The following is a 19,365-nucleotide window of genomic DNA, read 5'->3' on the forward strand; positions in this document are numbered from 1 at the left end:
CACCCCCCAATCAAATGTGACTTCAGAAAACAAGCTGTGAAAAACAAAAGCACTGTGATATGCCCTTCCTGAGACATTATTTATGCACCCATTTTATTACCATAATTTTGCAAGTTTAACCTGGTATGCCAGATAGACTTTCATAGATCCATAGCAGTTGATTTAATTCACATCCATCTGGGTAATGCCCTGTAGATGTTGTTAGGAAAGAACAGAAACAACAGCTTGACAGGCAGACGTTATTGTCGTTCATTAACAGTGGAGCCAGCCGGTAAATTAAACACCTGCCAAAGCTGGTCAGGAGAAAAGCAAAAACATAATTTCGACCATGGAAAGCTTTCAGTGCTTTGTTGCTCTTTTCATAATGAGATGTTATCCAGTTCTGAAGTTTTGAACTCAAATATCTATATTAATGTAAAAAGTCAACATTCCTATGTTATACATGTTTTTAACTGAGGTCCTGAAGTATTTAATTTATCCTAAAATTTTTGAAGACAGAGAAATTCTTTATTTCTTTAATTGTAATGTGAGTTCAATTGCTCAAACTCACCTCTGTACCATGAACCCTCCACACTTGACATTTCCAGCAAGTTAAGACCGGCACTGCTTACGCTACCATCTCTGTGGCCTGGTTCTCAGTATTACATACTTCTTGTTTCAAATTGAAGAGTCTGTGCCATAAAAACAGAACCTCCAAGTGTATGTACAAATAAAAAACAAGTGTTTCGTTTTCATTCATAAATTTCTCATAATGAGGGAGAAATACACACACTTTCTGGTTGCACTGGAAGCAATGCTAGTGCATTACTCCCTCATTATGAGAAATGCATCCATCAACTTTCTATATTTCTATAACTGTTAGGGGGGGGTTAAGCCTATCCCAGTTGTCATCGAGTGAGAGACAGGGTACACCCTGGACTGGTCACCTGTTAATCACAAGGCTGACATATAGAGACAAACAACCAGGCACACTCACACTTGCACCTACAGCCAATTTAGAGTCACCAATTAGCCTAACGGGCATGTCTTTGGTGGTGGGAGGAAGCCAGAGCACTCAGAGAGAACCCGCACATGCACGGGGAGAACATGTAAACTCATAATATTGTGTTATTGTTTGTGTTGAGAGTCCCCTGGTGGAGGAATCCAGCATGTGCATTTCATTTAAGCTAATTTCTTGTAATCACTAGCTTGCAGCACAACTAAACCTCACCAGTAGCAACTGCCTCATTCTCCTCAAATGATACTGATTGGATCATTCTCCAACCGCAAACATTTCAGATTGAAGCTTTGCCAAATTGATTTCAATTGTGACAGAGGTGAAATAAGCCAATCCATTAGCGTTGCAAGGTTGTCGCAATTTTGTCCTCTTTTCCAGTATTCCACTTGGCTTCGTGCTCAGTTATGTTCATGTTTTCTGCCATGTTAGCTTTAAAAATGTGAATCAATCTGTTGGTAACATGTCCAGGTCTGCTTGCTTTCTTTGACTATTGCGGGTATTCCTTTGGAGGCAGTCTGATCTTAAATTGTACATAAAAACATGTTCACTATTAATAATTTTAGAACATCCAGCTCTAAATCAACAGGGAGGATCATTTGGATCAGTTGTCATAAGTCTTGAGTGCCCCCTTGATGGTTTGGCAAAATCAGGCCTAAAATCATCTAGTGGGAAGCCAGCCTAATCCCTGATTCAGTTTAACAGTTCTCAGTCTTTTCACATAACAGCTGCTTTTTCCAGCATTTCATACATGTTTCTGACTTTTTCTTTACATGGACTTTAAAGGTTTCTGTTATTTTAAGCGTTAACCTAAATGTTCCTCTGCAAGAATATTTTGTAATCATGGCTGCTGGCTCTTCTCATGGCATCCCTGGCTTTATGTCAGCATCATGGCTCAGGCAGGATGAAGATGGGGCCTCCGCTCAGAGTTTGCTTGTCCTGGAGTTCACCGGTCTGAATCTCTCTGCGAGCCCGTCCACGACAGCGCTGAACACAGCGGGAGTCTCCTGCTCCACACACCAACACCTGGCAGTGCAGGAACACTTGCTACAAATAGAGAGAGAGAGATATAGTAGAATAACATCACAGAGTATAGTCATTCACACAGTCTTTACAGTACAGTGCTACAGTTGCCCACTACACTGCCAGCTGGCTCCCAGCATGCCTCTGTTACTCACTCGATTGTCCTTGCCAATGAACTTGAAGACGGGGACCTGGTAGTGCTTGGAGAGCTGGTCCTTTGATGAGTACTGAGTCACGGTTTCATCAGAGATACACCTAAATGTGAAGCCAAGAAAGAAAAACAGAGTTATGGAGGCATTTGGTATCTTTACACAGCGCTTGGAGATCTGTGTTTATTTCTAACAAGCCTCTTCATTAAGGTTAGCCACCCCACGCTTCTCAAACACTTGTTTCTTAAACAGGAAATTCGCTAAAATAGATTTAAGGCATGTTTAGTGTCCGCTGAGTGGTAAAATAAAATCTCACTGGGATTTCAGAGGTGAACCAGTTGGCAGGAGAGAGAGCTCCTTGCATAATGAGGCGGTTCTGAGTTTCGATTTTCTTTCAGGATATTCTTGTCTTCTTTCCACACTTATAAGAGCGAGGCCCGTGACATTTTTCATTTGACATTTCCTTAAGAGAGAAGAGATTTCCTGTCCTATAACTGTCAAACAGCTGATGTTAGAGGGGTGAGGAGACAGCAGCTGGGTTTGATGCTTTAACCATTTATTAAGAGGGCTTTTATTGTTGCCGGACTAAATGGAATTAATATGACAACATTTTGAAAGAAAAGTTCATTATGCAGTTTTAACTGTGGGTAATGGAACAGACCATGACAATACTATTCTGCTACATTACAACCAAAGCTATATATGTCCAATTCCTAAAAGCCAAGGTGCTGTGTCAAATGTAATAAACAGAATGCAACAATAAACCCAACTTTAATTCACAATAGATCATTGAAAAGGTAGGGACAGGACAACAAACTGTAATGAAAGTAAGTGGTACTAATGAAAAACAGATGGAGGACCATTTTGCAACTAACATGATGGGTTTTAAAGGGCATATTAGAGAGGCAGAGTCTCTCAGAAGTAAGGATGGGCAGAGGTTCAGAAATCTGCATAAACTGCATCTAAAATTGTAAAATAATTTCAGAAAAATTTTCCTAAACATAAAATTTCAAAGACCTAGAATGTCCTACTATCAATTTTATATTATATTATCAAAAGATTCAGAGAATCTGGAGTAATCTCTGTGCAAAAGGGATAAGGAAGAAGGTAAATATTGGATGCAGATGGTTTTCAGGCCCTCAGGCGATACTGCACTAAAGACAGGCATGATCCTGCACTGGAAATTACAGCATGGACTCAGGAACACTTCCAGAATTCATTGTCTGTCAACAAAGTTGGCCATGCCATTAACAAGTGCACATGCAGCATCCTTCACAACAGCATGGCCCCGTCCCTACTTTTTTGAGATGTGTTGCCGCCATCAAATTCAACATGAGCTAATGTTTTTCATGAAATGGTAAAATGTCACATTTTTAATATCTGATATGTTATTTTTTTATTGTTAATAAATTATGGGTTTATGAGATTTGACAATCCATTGATGAATATTTCCAGTTGTTCAAGATTTCTAATAAGAATCCAAGATTTCTGACAAGTCACTAAATAAGTGACTATATAATAATTGTCGAGTTAATTTTCCCTTTTTCCTGGTATCATTGCCTGCCCCTACTCGCTTGAGGCCTGGAGATCAACAGAGAACGCTGGACACAACTCAGCTTGCTTCATGTTACTCCATTTATTGGTCACAACAGTTGAAGTAGCAGTGGCAGTAGCAGGTTGATAACCTCAAAAAAAATAGATAAAGAATCAGGCTGTCATTAAAAGGATTCAAATCAATGGCCTTATTAATGTCCATTTTAAATACATTTTGAACGAAGGATCAACTGCAAATATATCAATTGACTTTCTTGATTCTTTAAATTCCTTAAATTATTTAAATCACTTTAACCTTGCCCCAATAAGTCTTGAACAGTTTTTAAACTTAAATTATTTGACCAATTCATTCAAGTTCATTCTTTATGCTTAAATATTTAAATTACTTCATAAATTTAACTCAGAATTATACATGTGAACTATTGTAACTACTTTAATGATTAAAATATATTGACTTGATGTTAATGTTTTAGTGGTCTATTTTCAAATCAATCAATCAATAAATGGTCAATATTTAAACCAAATCAGATCAAATCAGATCAAATGATCTCAATCAGATTGCCTTTATAAGTTTAAACAACGAAACAGAATCAAAGATAAATCCTAAGATAAATCAGACCTCAAATCACCAGTGTCTATGCCAGTGTTTAACTCTACATTTGAAATAGCAGGGCTTAAATTAACAGTACACAAATCATTTTAGCCTTTCAGTCACCAAATTAAAGTTGTTATATTGTTTAGTGTGATTAAATTAAAAATTTCCTCACCACTGGCGTCTCTGAGGTCTCCATGCAGTGATTCCAACACACTCTGTGTCTGTGTGGCAAAAGGGTGACACACCTGATTCTGAGCCTTCTTATTACCTCAGCTCTACCCCTCCCCCTCTATACCTGCACTGAGGAGTCTGGCTTGATCCTGCAGCCACTCTTTAGCAGGAAAGACATAAATGACTGCCAAATAAATTAACCATGACAAACATAAAATCAGAATGTCCCTAGATTGTCTCAACAATAATATAATAATAATAATCATAAATAATGCAAGCTATAGATAGATAAAATGTCTCCACAGGTCATGCTCCTGTATTTAGTCCAAAGTTGGGGTTCTAACGTCTGAGGGGGTCACCAGAGGGGAACTGGCAGGTTGTGGAAACTTGGCAGGAAAAGATACAAAAATAACAACCAATAACACTGTGGATCAGGTGGGGTTCAGGTCAATTACATGCTGAGACTATTGTATTCAAATAAAAGAACAGTTACTTTGCTTAAAATGTACTTAAGTAAAAGTCAAAGTACTGGTCTATAAATCCACTCAAATTTGACTATAATACTGTGAAATGCAACAACTGTTTAGTATGTAATGTAGAATAATTCTCTCCCTATATTCTATTGACCATCAAGAAGTACTGAGCTGTACTCACCCATCTTTGATGAGGTAATATTTAAGGGCCTGGTCAGCTTTGGGCCCCGGTGTAGCGAAGCAGCTCTCCACCAGAGCAGACAGACCATCCACCCTGTCCTTTGGCTCCACCCCGAAGAACAGAGAGTCGTGCAGGCGTAGCTGGGGTGGGGTTTGGTATGGCTCAGAGAACTCTGCACTCTTGAAGAGCTCCAGGGCGAAGGGGAAGACTCCCTCGCTGTGGCTCGCCAGCTCCAGGGCTGAACTGCGCAGACTGGCCTGGTATCCGTCTGACACCTGGTACTCTCGGGGGAACTCACAGGTGACGGGCAGGACTAACTTACTGGTGCGGACGATCACGTCTCTGCTGCTGCCCGGGCTGCTCCTGGGGAGGCCGGTCACCAGGTTGGTCCCAACAATCTTGTCGTCTGTCACCTTGGGGTTGAAAGGTCAGTTCACTTACAGAGCGCCGATAGCTTTTCAAAATTTCAGTTAACATTCATGATGACAGGTTCATTCATTCAAGAAGAATAGAAAACAGCAATAAAACACATGAAATTACTGTGAAACAAAAGAATACTTTGATAGAGAAGAATATCATCAAAAAACAGGGAAAAGAATGTGCAAGTGAGCATCAGACTTTAAAATTTTGTTCACAGGCACAGAGCTTTGTAAAAGCATGTTAGAATCTCCTAGGGGATAAAGCTGACAGTTTTAGTTCCTGCTTTAAAATAATCCAGACATAGAGGGCTGAGTAGGAGAAGGCCAGTGAATCTTAGGGGAGCTGGCCATACAGTCACACCAATTGTTGAGAAACTCCTTCTCCAGATTGGAAACTTTATTCCCCCCTATACCAAGTTTTTATATTGTTTGTTTTGTTTTTTTAGTGAAGAAAGCAGCGAGAACTCAAACCACGAACATCCCATACACAACAATTGACTCATTTACCTCTGCTTGCAGATTGATGGCATAAAATGTTACTTAAAGGCATGAAATTAAATTTTAAGAGCACATGTCCATAAGATGCCACATTTTGGAGCAAAGCAAAGCTTCTCTTTGGGCAAACCTCTATTCCCCATCTGTCTCTCAGAGTTCATATCGACATGTTTGTAGGACTGATTTCCATTCTGATTGGCACTCCAATATTGATATTCAGTATTTTTAGAGGGGAAATCAATGCAGCCTATGTTGACCCCTGGAAGGCATTCAACTCAGTGAGCAGGGATGGCCTCTGGAGGATTCTGGAATTCCATGGGCTTCCATGTTCGCTCCTCCAGCTGATAATCTGCCCTATATTCTGGTACAGAGAATGCTTGAAGTGTGGTTGTTCCATCTCTGACCTCCTCCCAGTTGATTCTGGGCCGAGGCAGAGGTGTGTCTTAGCTCCTACCCTCTTCAGTACCTGTATGGACCACTGATCTGGACTCTGCAGATGATGCTGTGAACCATGTGGAGACTGTTGATGTCCTTGTGGGGGCTCTTAGCTTGCTGAGTGAGGAGGCTGAACCACTGAGACTGTGCGTCTCCTGGGCCAAAACAAAGATCCAGGGATTCAGGGATGGCTTGGATGCTGCCATCAAATCTGTGTCTGTAGACGGTGAGAGCATGAAGGTTGTGAGGCAGCTATCTGCTAATTGCGAGGCTGAGATCAACTGCAGACTTGGCCTTGTGCATGGAGCAATGGGTTTGGGCAAGGTGGTGCTCACATTATGTGAGCATGCTGATGAAAGACAGAGTCTTTCTGTCCTTGGTCCTCCAGGTCTTACTATACTCTTGTGAGGCCTGGACACTGACTTATGGCCAGAAATGCCAGCTGAAAAAACTTCCTAAGGCACATTTTTAGGTATCATTGGCAAGACAATGAGTCTAAAGGCTAATTTATCCTCTACTTTTGAAACAAATATGAATAGGGATGGACCTTTCTGTCCATAATCTGCACACATTTAGTCCTTATTCGTCCATTCTCTCAAACCTTACAGATATTGACCAAATGTTGCAATACCATCCACAATCATGGGGGAAGTTTTGAGCAATTTAGCCAGCAGTTCAAGCCATTGCAACAAAGAAGAATCATATAAAAAATTACTTAACTTGATAGAGTTTTCTAAGGAAATACCACCAAATATTGAGTGATTTGTTAGGAACTGCAAAAAAATACATGGGCACAGAGACAGACAACTACAAGAGCACAGCTAGGCAGAGGATGTACCATTCTTTCTATAGTCTATGGGATGGACAGAGCCAAGTTCTGTAGCTCCATGAGAGACTGTGACCTCTAGTGAATTAACTTTTCAATGTCCACTCCATGTAAGTATGAGGACAGTGACGGTTGTAACGATGACAATGCATGGATCAGACTGGACCTCTGTGCATCGTGGTGAGGTTAGCAAGGAAGATAGCTGGAGAGATGGGCATGAGCCTGGCACAGGCCTGGATGATGGCAATTATGAGACTAGAGCGGTACAAGGCCAAGGGTGACACGGCAAAGTGCCGAATTAGCAAATGCTTCCAGACCTGGCCTGACGGTGTTTTCATGACATTAAAAGACATTAAAGAAATGATTTGTTCCCAAAAAGATGATCATTATTAATTTCACTTCCTTTATTTTTAATAACCTATATAGAGATTTAAGAGAAAGGGCCTCTCAATATGACGTTTGAGTATTTGTATGTTGCCACAGTCTCAGTAGGGGGGCATCGAGCAGACATGTTAAAACAGATGGCAGCATCTTTTTTGTTGGAGAGGAGCATGACCTCGGTTATGTCTCTGTTAAAACCAGTCTAAGGTGAAACAAGCAGGCTTGAATTGTGTCAAACATAGACTGTAGATATTCAAACACCTGGGAAACTTGGCTCTCCGCACTGATGATGTAACAATAAAGCCTATCAGTAAACCATGAGCGCATGAGCCTATTAGAACTGTCAAAACGTATCCCACCTCCACCACTGTGCCACAGGTCTTGAGGCTGAAGCTGAGATTGATGTGTGTGCCGTTGGAAACGCCTCTGCAGGATGAGTTGGACAAGGTGAGCTCCAGTCCTCCAACGAGGTCTTTAGGGACCGACACAACAATGGAGCTGGAATCACACTGGACTGGCACTGACGGAAAGGGAGGCAAAGATACAGCATATTCTCATTATCCCATTAACATGAAACAGTGTGTGGAAACAACCACATGGGATAGCATGAAATTAAGCCAGTGACTCTTTTAAAATAAAAGTAGGTTAATATCTAAACAATATAGAAGAACAGAGAACAGTTTCTTGAGAAATCTCTTAGCTTATTGTTACCCTGAACTGGAATAATTATACAGAGAAAGCTTTTAAATGTGAGTTCCTGAAACACTTTGTAAATGCTGTCATTAGCCAAGATGGAAAGATGTCAGTGGGTCATTTTGTACATGCACTCCTGCATGTTTTATAATGGTGTTAAACAATATATCTGACTACATTTAGCATTTAGAAACAACATTTAGCATTTGGAAAGCTACATATTGTAGCTTTAATAGCTACAATGTTAAAGCTAACCATACTTATAAATTTAATAATCCTCTGGTTGATGGTCATGGATCTAGAGATATGGCTACAGAGCTGAAACAATTCACATTCCAAGATAAGCCACTGCTAATATGTCTAAAAACAAATAACTTAGCTGCATAAAGAGGCTAAAATATCACAGCCTGAAGACATGCTTCATGGTCTAACCTTTACCATGTACAACATGTTTCCAGATGTGTTGTCTTAACTAACCAAGCTGTCTCATCCATCTTCTAGCATTTTCCTTTTTCTTTAATGTAACTGAGCTCGTACAGAATCACTAAACCACACTGATACTCACCCTGACATGTGCGTTTATCCTCTCCCAGCTCCAGCCCTCTGGGACAGTGGCACTGATAGGAGCCTGGCAGCGAGGAGCAGCTGTGACTGCAGCCTCCATTGTTAACATGACAGCCAGCTATCTCTGCAAAGAAAAAGACCACCGTGTGTGTCCGTGTGTGAATCATCTCTGAACGACAGTCCCTGCTGTGTCACATGAATATCAGAGCTCAGGTGTATCTCTAACCTGACATACCAGGTAAACTGTTTCATACAGTGCCTATAAAAAGTATTCACCCCCTTGATGTTTTACCCTTTCATTGATTTTATAAATTAATCATGGTCAATATAATTTGGCTTTTTTTGTCTAAGACTATTACAACAAAACCTCTTTGATGTCAAAATGAAAACAGATTTCTAAACAGTAATGTCAATTGAACAAAAACATGTAAGTTGAAATAAGTGACTCCATAAATATTCCCCCCTTTAAAGTGACTGACCTAATCCAACAGAGGTCAAGCCAGTTGGTGCTAGTAGTCCCACAATTAGAGACATTGGGATCACCTGAGTGCAGTTAATGTGTCTTAAGTGATTGTAGTCTAAAGACGTGTGCCTGAAAGATCCTGTCACTTGTTGATCAGTATTCCTAGCTACCATTACACCATGAAGACACTTTGTTTGGCAGACATCAAACACTGCACATCACTACAAACACACCATTCCCACTGTTCAGCATGGTGATGGCAGCATCATGCTGTTGGGATGCTTTTCAGCAGCTGGCCTGGAAAGCTTTTGAAGGAAGCATAATTACTGCAAATTACATGAAAATTCTTGAGGTCAATCTTATTCAGTCTGGAAGAGAACTACAGCTTGGGAGAAGATTTATGTTCCAGCAAGACAGTGACCTGAAGCATACAGCAAAAGCTGCACAGAGATGGTTGAAAGACAACAAGGTGAATGTTCTAGAGTGACTAAATCAGAGCCCAGGCCTCAATCCAAAAGAAAATTTGTGGCTGTACTTGAAAAGGGCTGTTCAAGCCCAATTGTTGTGTAACCTGACAGAGCTTGAGCATGTTTGCAAGGAAGAATGGAGTAAAATCACAGTGTCCAGATGTGCAAGCCTGATTAGGGCCTATCCACATAGACTCAGTGCTGTGATTGCAGCCAAAGGTGCATCTACTAAATTCTGATTTGATGGGGGTGAATATTTATGCAGTCACTTACTTACTTTACATATTTTTATTTGTGTGAAGTTGATTTGTAGGAATGTGTTGTCACTTTGACATTAAACAGTTTTTTCAGTGATTTTTTTTGTCATAAAAGTCAAATGATATTGACCATGATTGATTTATAAAACAACAAGCGTACCTCTGCAGTTCAGTCCATCTGTGTCTAGCACACGTCCAGGCCCGCAGTCACAGCGTCTGGAGCCTTTGGTGTTCACACAAACCTCTGCACAGCCTCCATTACCCTTCTCACATTCATTGACATCTGAACAGAGGACACAAGGCACACTTTGGTCAGTTTTATATCAGACAGGTCTTGTTTTTAATCGACTTAGTACAGGATGGGTGGAGTTTATAACCTGGAGGTAATTCACTTAGAGTTCCAGGGAACAGGGTGATAAATCCTCTTTAAAGGACTTTAAAAGTGTGTTTATATTACTGAGAGGACCTGTAAATAAATATTAAGGGAGGAATTAAAAAGTAAGGACAAAATTTTGATTGTAAGAGTGAGCGAGGACAGAGAAGGAGAAAAGGTGAAGTGAAGGAGTTCTTTCTGAGACAGGGAGAGCCAGATTTGGTTGATGGGTGAATAATGAGATAATGGCCGGTTTCAGGTCGGCTGGGTTCACACTGCATGCCTGTCACCCATCATTAGCTGTACCTTTCAGTGCACGCACACACTTGTGCACAAACTCATACTTCCAGCAGTTTAGAGGTTGAGTCAGCAAAAAACAAAGGCAGTCCTTCAAGTTTCATATCACCATCATAGCTTTTTTTTCCAGAGCTGTGCACTCCTCTTTCTTATTTTATGATCTGTTTTTATGTAGACTACATTGAAAAAATTATTTTCATTTATAAGAAGTAAAAAAAAGTCAAAGTTATGAACAATTTAGAAGTTGGGGTTATGAGATGCAAAGGGAAGGAAGGATGTAGATCTCTGACCTCCTTATTGAATTATAATATCGTTGTGTATTTTTGCCAGCAAACTATTAGAGGTATTGATAGTATTGATAATGTCTATGGCAGTGTTAATTCTGAATTAAGACTTAGTATTTAGATTAAAAGGCCTTTCCGTTTTGATCACATTTTAGTAATTTTTTAATCTTTATATTCTTAGTCAAGTTTAAGTCGACAAAAACTCAATAACATGTCGTCCTGTTTTAGTCAATAAAGAAAAGATACACTTTAGTTTTAACTTTAAGACAAAACAAATATCTCCAGCCACATTATAGAACTGATATGAATGTTAAACACTCATATTTAATGCACTATCAAAATTTTAATTACTTTAAAATGAATTGAAGAAAATATTATTAAACTTTGAATGCTCTCTACCCAATCATTGCATGTGTTTTCACAAATTGTATGCAGAACTATCAGGAAGTTTGGATGTCTAGCAGTCCAGGACAAACATTTAGTCATGTTTAAGTCACACTGCTGCATGTAACGACAGCAAACTCATGCTGAAGCAGGTCTTAAAGGGAATCCTAAAGGTCTGTTTCTGTTAAACAATACTTCTGCTATCTACCCCACAGCAGTGGTTTTAGGCACTGAAACAACTGATTGTTGCATTTTCATTTGCTTTTGTAGCTCAAACAGAGACATCAGTATTTCATTTTTATTCCATAACCAAGTAAAGTATCCTAAAAGCAGCTTTAACAAAAAGTAAAATGGCTAAAATGCTGTAGTTACCTGGCAAATCATTCAAATTATTCAAAGGGTAAGTAGGCCAAGAAAGAATGCCAAAAATATTAGATGATCAGTCTGAATAGCCAAAGCTATAGATTAAACGATTGGAGAGGCACAAATGCAAACAGCAATTGAATAAATGTGAAGACATATTTGCATATATTTATGATTTTTTTTTTTATGTATTTGCCCTTTAAAAGTACTCGTTTTACTTCCTCTGCTTTGTATAAAATGACAATAATGTTTCAGTGTTCCTGTGCAGGCCTTTAGATGGTGTTATTGTTTCTGTTTGAGGTAAAGATGACATTTTCACACAATGAAACTAAACTCAGCTCACCATGAATGAGAGGGGAACAAGGGCAGCAGTAGAAACTGTCATTATGAAACACATACTGATGGTTTAAATTATGAGGGAAATAAAGCTCTTTATAGTATTGGATTTTGTTGTCTTTGTCATACTCTTTACATCCCATTATGGCATTTAATGAGAGTGTTTGACAAAGATTTGCATAAAAAAAGCTGCTCCAAAAATATGAGTGTGTAAAAACTGTGAGTGAAGACAATGCAAATCCACTCTGACTAATTTCTCTTGTTTTTGAAAAGGTATTTCCTGCCTTTCTGTCTTTCATGTTGTTTTGGTAATCACTGTTTGTTACACAACTTATCAGTCCTCTCTCTTCCTCCCTCCACCCTCCGTCTCACCCAGACACGTCTGTCTGTCCGGTCCCAGGATGGTTCCAGCTGCACAGCGGCAGTCAGACTCCGGACACTGTGGACCTGTGCAGTCTACCTCATCACAGATGTCGTAGAAATCTGTACAAAGAGATAAACATGAATTTAAGAGTTATTGCAACATAAACCTTAATGGGAGAGTTATGTAAGGGTTAATGCCCAACGAGGTGTCCAATTATCAGGGATTAATGGACGACGCGGAGGCGTGAACCGTCCGACGTGCAGCGCATTAATTTGGAACAGTGAAAAGATTTTTTGACCAGGACTGCTGGAGAAGTTCGAAAAGGTGTCCATATATCAGAAATTAATTGACACCAATGGAATTTCCAGAGCCAATCAGAAGCGAGTATTCACCAAGACCATGGTATAAAACGGGAAGAACCTTTGGTGGTTATAAGATTCTGCAAGGTTTACAAGTGACTTTAGAGAGAAAAGGCTACGGTGGGAAGCCATTAGCTACATGCCAAGTTCATTTTGTTTGCAATTTCAGTCTAGCTTCCTTCCTTTGTCAGTCAATTGTTTTATTGCCACTAACAAACAAGTTTCTCCTCCATTTCAGACATCCATCCAACTTTATGCTTCCCATTTAGCAGCGCCATCTAAGCTGCTAACTGTCGTTACCATGGCTCTGTTTTTGTGTTCTCCTTCAGTCAGCCTCCTCACTGGCTATTCCTCCATGTTGTTTCATAAGTCTGCCTGTATCTGCTCAAATGTCCTCCGTGTTCACCACATACATCAGGATTTCTGGTCGTAAAACTTGAACATGTTGGTCGGTACTGCCAAGTGTCTTATACAACCCAATGTCAGAAATACTGAAATATCTCTGTAAGTCGAGGCCTTTAAATATATAAGGGAATTTTCACTCACAGCCACAATAAACATGGAAGCAGACGGAGGGTCTTGGTAGACGGTACACAAAGTATCCACCAGTGCAGGCCTTCACATCCACGGTGGCGTTCCACTGGCAGCAGTTTCCGTTGAAGCTGGCACAGACGGGCAGGCTGACGATGCCCTCGTCGAGTTGGGGGTGGCTGCCTTTGAGCCAGATGGGGGCGTGGGTGCCACAGTGATTCTCAGAGATGCAGAAGGTGGGCATGGCGTCTCCTGCCATGCCGGTGAAGCGGTACCATTCTCCAGACACGTGGCTGTCACACAGGGGAACGCCCAAGGACTGGTTGACGTGGTAGTCAGTGTTCCTCCAGGGTTCATTTAGGCTGATGTAGGCTGAGCAGGGGTCCAGGGCTTAGGAAGGAAAGAGGATGGAGGGCAAAGATTGACAGTATTTAGTCAAATGCTGGGAAAAAAAAAATCTGTTTTAAGGGTCACATGGAGAAGTGTACTATGTCATGTATTGAGTTGTTTATGGCAGCAGAAAAGACTTGAGTAAGTCACCATGTTAATTTTTTTCTCTTCAAGAGACTCTTTAGCACAGATGTTGCTTGAGAATAATATTATAAATAACTCTGGGAAAGGTTCTGCTTTCTGCTCCATAGAAAAACACTATATCCTCTGCAAATCCATACCAGCCACTTGAGCAAACTTGTTACCATGAAGCAAACCTTTGGAGCATCAAGATAAATGGTAACAGAGAGTCAATTCTAATTCTACTAAAAGCCAACAAGCCATTCACAAAGAGCCCTTTATCCAACGTGCTCTGTCAGTGGTGACTCTTCTCACTACTGCCAGCTCTGCAGAGTCAGGAGAACGACTGAATGAGCAGAATACACTAAGAGCAGCTAAACAATCAATAGTCTTTCCCCTTTTTCATGCCCTCTCAACAGTGTAATTAAGAGGCAGACGTAAAACAAAGAGAAAAGACGTGAGGGATGATGGGAGTGGGCAAACTGGGCAAGAGCAAGGGTTTGTGTTAATCACTGAGAATCAGCAGAAGTGATCTAACAGCGGGAGGCAGATCAGCTCAGCAGTAAAGCATCTTCAGTGACAGGACGGAGCCGTGAAAGCTGACAGCTGACATCTAGTGCAATAACGCTTTACTGGAGCCATACATGTCACTGCAGCCCAACCAGAGGCCTACCAATAAGTCCAATTACCTTTGTATGTATCTACCATGTATGGACAAAAGTATTCAGCCACCTGACAGGGACTGAAATGACAGTGTATTCCAACACATGTACTTTAATACAGAGTTGGTCCTCCGTTTGCAGCTGTAAAGGCCTCCACTCTTACTCAGAGGCTTTCCACAAGATTTTGGAGTACTTCTATAGGAATGTGTGCCCATTCATTTCATAGAGCATTTATGACACAGGTGTCAAACTCAAAGCCCGGGGGCCAAATTCGGCCCGTGGTACGGTTACACCTGGCCCGCAAGATCATATCATATTCTTATTATGACTGGCCCTAAAACATGAAGTCTGCAGGTAAAAAATGTATACTTACTCTTGATATCAAAAACATTTAAGTCATGAAAATGTGAAGAAAATAAAGAGTAAAAATAATTACATAAAGAGAAATGTGGGAAAAGAAATTCATTTGTTTAATATTTTCAATTTTGCATTGCACAATGACGACTTCAATCTATTATTTGACCTTTATCACTTATTTTGGCCTTTTACATTTATTATTTTGACTATTTGTCTCTTATTTTGACCTTTTCAGCTTAAAATTTTGACTTTATCTAATAATTTTGGCTTTTCAAATTCATAATTTTGACTTGTTATCTCACATTTTGAGCTTTTCACTTTATTGTATTGACTTTTTATCTCATATTATGAGCTTTTCAATTTATAATTTTGACTTTAATCTAATATTTTGACCTTTTCACTTTATAATTTCCGCCTTCTTCTCATTATTTTATATTTTAAGTCATATTTTTGCCTTGAAGACATGATTTTGACTTTCTTATTATATATTTGCCTTTTAAAATCATTATTTTAACATCAAATTTGTGTTATGACCTTTTGAACTAATAAGTTTGATTTTTTATTTCAGATTTTGAGCCTTTTAACTTATCATTTTGACTTTTTAAATCCAAAAATCATTCCTCATCAGTGCTAATTTCCCCCCCATAATTTATTACTGTGGGAAATGAGGTGAACTGTTTGGTTAAACCTTGTTAGGCCCTCGGGTTAGACCTTAATTCAGATTTCGGCCCCTGCTGTGATTGAGTTTGACACCCCTGATTTACGGTCTTGATGACAGGAAAGGCAGGAACATGTTCCTGCCTGACCCCTTTAACAGAGGAAGGGCAGGGGGATCCCCGAACAGCCACACCTCCAAATATGAAAAACAGCAATGAGTGCAAATGAAAAACTAATAAAGAAAAATATTTTTGAAAAAGTGGTCCTGACTGAAACCTGTATACAGTCAGTTTCTTTATCTTACAAATGCTATAAAAATTGTGATTTGGGACTGATTTTGTGTCTGCAATTATGCCACCAAGCCTAATCTTCTCCTTCCATCCCTGAACTAACAGTTCATCTTCTCACTACCTGCTGCTCCAGTAAATGCAGGAGGATCAATTCAGCGCTCGGCCAACTGACAGCCTAAACGACCCGCTCTGGAGACGTACGAATGACCAACTGTTTGCTGGAGCAGCACAGGAGGGGCAGAGGACAGAGCTGACTCATGCTGCTGTATGCTAATGAGAGCGTTAAATCTTCCAGATGGGGCTTGAATAACTTAATTTGGCTGTTAAAGGGAATGTGGAGCCATGCCTGACCAGAGTCAGAGTCCCTTTGCACTTATGAAGATCTGCGGTAAACAAGGGGCCAACCGTTTCAATTTCCATGTTTATTTTTGAAGCACAAAACTGACAGAAGCTTTAAAAAAGGAAACACAATGATCAACTCATCCTGTGTAGCCAGAGTTTTCTTGTCTCTTGTCACAACAGACTTCAAGCATTGTCCAAGTTAAATAAACAATGAAAATATTTCAAGCAATAGCAATATACAGAGAGCAGACTAGAAGTATCTTCTAATGGAAAGTGGAATTGCTCCATTTCTTGGATTAGTGACTAACATTTTCTTTGTGATAATAACAAAAAAAGGTATTGATTTTTCAGATATTAGTCAGTCCCTCAGGCTTATGTAAACCACTTTATCGCAGCTTCAATCTTTAGATTGCAAAAAGAAAAGTTTTATTTAAGACTTTGATGAAATTGTCTTGCTTTTTCTTCTAGTAGCAGACCAAAGTGGAGGCATTAGATATCATTGGAGCTGTCCATTATCAGGAATTACATTCATCATTAAATTGCTGATAATAGAGAGATTTTTTCTCCTTTATTACGTATTCGTGGATCTCAAAGTTACACTAGTTTCTCATCATAGTAATGAGCAGAAACAGGGACATTGGTCCCATGTACAGCTGCTTGCTGACTCACAAAGCGTGTCTTAATCCCCTGGAGAAAAAAGTCCCAGAAAATGCACTCTTTATGCTAGATTGAGTCACATTTGCTCAGAGCTGCGATTGCCCAGATGTTTTGCAGAGATTCCACAATGTTTTAAGAAATTCAAAAGTCATTGTTAATTTTATCACCTATTTATAGGTTAGTTTTAGTATTTAGTGTTGAACTTAAACAAGAATCACTCATATTTATGCACTATCAATACTATGATATAAAATAAACTGATTAAAAAGTCTGGACATACCTTAAATGAAGGACTTCAATACCGTACTTATTCATTCTTTACTTTTATATTTTTACAGAGGAAATACTGGATTAGATTTACCAATTTCTATTGATGCTGACACCCTTAATCTTTAGCCCTGCCATCTTAGCAGGTGAGGTTTATGTCCAGCTGAATCCCTTTTCCCCAAAGTGTACAGACAGACATTTGCAAAGTTACCCTTCCTTCACATGACACCCGGCAACGACACACCCAGCTACCTATCAAGCTCCAGCTTGCGTTATTCCCGTTTACGCCTCATTTCCTCACACGTATGAGACTGATGTCTGTATATCCATAAATATACAGACGATGCCCTGTAGGGTCCAACACAAGGAACTGCACTGATAAATGAATAGGTTAATCTGACACGCCAGATGGATAACTTCTCATAGACAGCATTTGGGAAAGGGCAGAGCCTTTGAAAAAAAACTCAGAGGGTGATTGGATGAACGTTCTGACTGTCACATCTTTACGGGCCAATCAACGCAACAAAACATGTGACGTAGCTGCTACCAAGTGCCCCCCTACAGAAGAGTAAACCTAGAGAACTGCGTAACAGGAACCATGGCGACTATACACATCAGTACATGACTTTTGTCGTTTTTGAAAAGAAAACAACTCACTGCTGTTCTTTGTTCTTCTTTTAACAAAGAAATGTCGTCAAGTTCTGATAAAACTGGCGCTGGCAGCATCCACGCTAATCTCTTCCATCATAATTGCACAGGCCTCTTGTCTCTGCTTGCTTACGTCACAACTCCACCGCGCCTGAAAGTACTGCCCCTTGACTCTGATTGGTCCTGTCACTTTCTAACCGGGCCCAAATTTCCTTGTTTCTTACTGGTGAACGAATCCATCTGCTCTGCACGGTTAATTATCAAGAGGGTAAAAGCAAAAACCAATAAGATCAGCCTACATAAGAATTTAAGATCATGGTTAATAGGAAATCAATACAATAAGAGGAGTAAGAGACATTAAAATACAAATATTAAGAGTACAAGGTATTAAAACAAGTTAAAACTCTGCAAGAGTACCTTGATGCAGACAAGATGGCCAACATACATCCAGTCCATACTGGAAGTCTCAACTGGAAGTCTGTATGTCTAAGGTTAGGCTTAGGCATTAAAACCTAAGTGGTTAGGTTCAGGGTAAGGCAGTGGGGAAGGTGATATATTTGAGATCCAACACCAAGCGTTAGGCTTAGGGGTGAAAAAGACTGACAAACACTGGCAGCTGAGTCCAACACGGAGAAGAAACTTCCACTTTGCTAAGTTTTGGGCTTGCATAGTTTGTGAGCAGTAAAACAGAATATTGCAGCCTTTGTTCTGAAAGAATTGGACAGGTCATACATAAAGGTTCTGCTGCCCCATAAATCAAATATAACCATAATTCAGATACATCTGCTTGTTTTTGGAGAAAATGTAAGAAATGTCAGACTCACCTACACCTGCAGCCACAAACACCTCCTGCAACAGACTGGCGAGCGTCAAAAGAATCATGATGTGACTTCTCAGTGTTGTAGAAGTCATAAATCAACACAGGACTGAGTGTGAAATCAGCTGAAGCTCCTCTGGTTCATCCCTAAGGGAAGCACGTTTATAAGAAGCACCTCTTATCAGTTTGTGTCTTATTGTTGTGTTTCTCTCTCGCCTTGACCTTCTGACTTCTTCTCCCTTTAGGACACGACCATCCTCCTATTGTTTCACACTCTATAAAATCACTCTCTCACACGTCAGATTAAAACAACCCAAACATATCATATCCTCTGCTCTTTTTCTTGCTTGTACATGCTTTTCATTTTCACCCTTTTGGATTTTAGGGCCTTTAAAAATGATCTAATCTGCAGCAGCATTAAACCCATCTGGTTAATCTTCTTAGTGTCGTGATGAAGCCGCTCTCACTTCAAGGCAGCGCCATGGTCTCTATCCTCAGACCCTCACAGAGGACACACTGTGCCAGGAATGTAAAAATCTCCCAAAGATTATTACTGGACCAGTATGCCATGAAGAAACTGTCTCAAACTTTGTCCTTTTCACTTAGGAACCAGCCAGAGAAACCTAATGCTGTGTCTCATATGTAATTAAATCAGTGGAGACATTAATCGTGGAGGCTGTTAGGAGAAATGAGGTGGATCATGTTGTTCGTCTTTTGTGATTACTGC

At 40.0% G+C, this 19,365-nt stretch overlaps 1 protein-coding gene and 1 long non-coding RNA gene across 2 annotated transcripts; both read right to left on the reverse strand.

Moving 5' to 3' along the window:
* Positions 1-4: 4 nt before the first annotated feature.
* Positions 5-18,780, reverse strand: oit3 (oncoprotein induced transcript 3). Its single transcript, XM_041789619.1, has 9 exons — positions 18,646-18,780; positions 13,447-13,821; positions 12,550-12,660; positions 10,301-10,423; positions 8,955-9,077; positions 8,056-8,216; positions 5,141-5,553; positions 2,173-2,272; positions 5-2,041 (listed from the first exon to the last, which is right to left on the reverse strand). The coding sequence occupies exons 1-9, from the start codon at positions 18,731-18,733 to the stop codon at positions 1,883-1,885; spliced, it is 1,653 nt and encodes a 550-aa protein (XP_041645553.1). The 5' UTR covers positions 18,734-18,780; the 3' UTR covers positions 5-1,882.
* On the reverse strand, positions 3,784-4,541 carry LOC121511088. The gene is made up of 2 exons (XR_005992021.1): positions 4,488-4,541; positions 3,784-3,851 (listed from the first exon to the last, which is right to left on the reverse strand). It is a non-coding gene; the product is annotated as an uncharacterized LOC121511088 (long non-coding RNA).
* Positions 18,781-19,365: the final 585 nt, after the last annotated feature.

Source organism: Cheilinus undulatus, linkage group 6 (genome assembly GCF_018320785.1).
Source record: "Cheilinus undulatus linkage group 6, ASM1832078v1, whole genome shotgun sequence".
NCBI classification, from domain to species: Eukaryota; Metazoa; Chordata; class Actinopteri; order Labriformes; family Labridae; genus Cheilinus; species Cheilinus undulatus.

Coding starts and splice junctions, on each gene's coding strand:
- oit3 (XM_041789619.1), bottom strand. CDS start 18,733: ATGACTTCTACAACACTGAGAAGTCACATCATGATTCTTTTGACGCTC. Junction 13,822..18,645: donor GTTTGTGGCTGCAGGTGTAG/GTGAGTCTGACA, acceptor TTCCTTCCTAAG/CCCTGGACCCCTGCTCAGCC. Junction 8,217..8,954: donor GGATAAACGCACATGTCAGG/GTGAGTATCAGT, acceptor CCTTTCCGTCAG/TGCCAGTCCAGTGTGATTCC.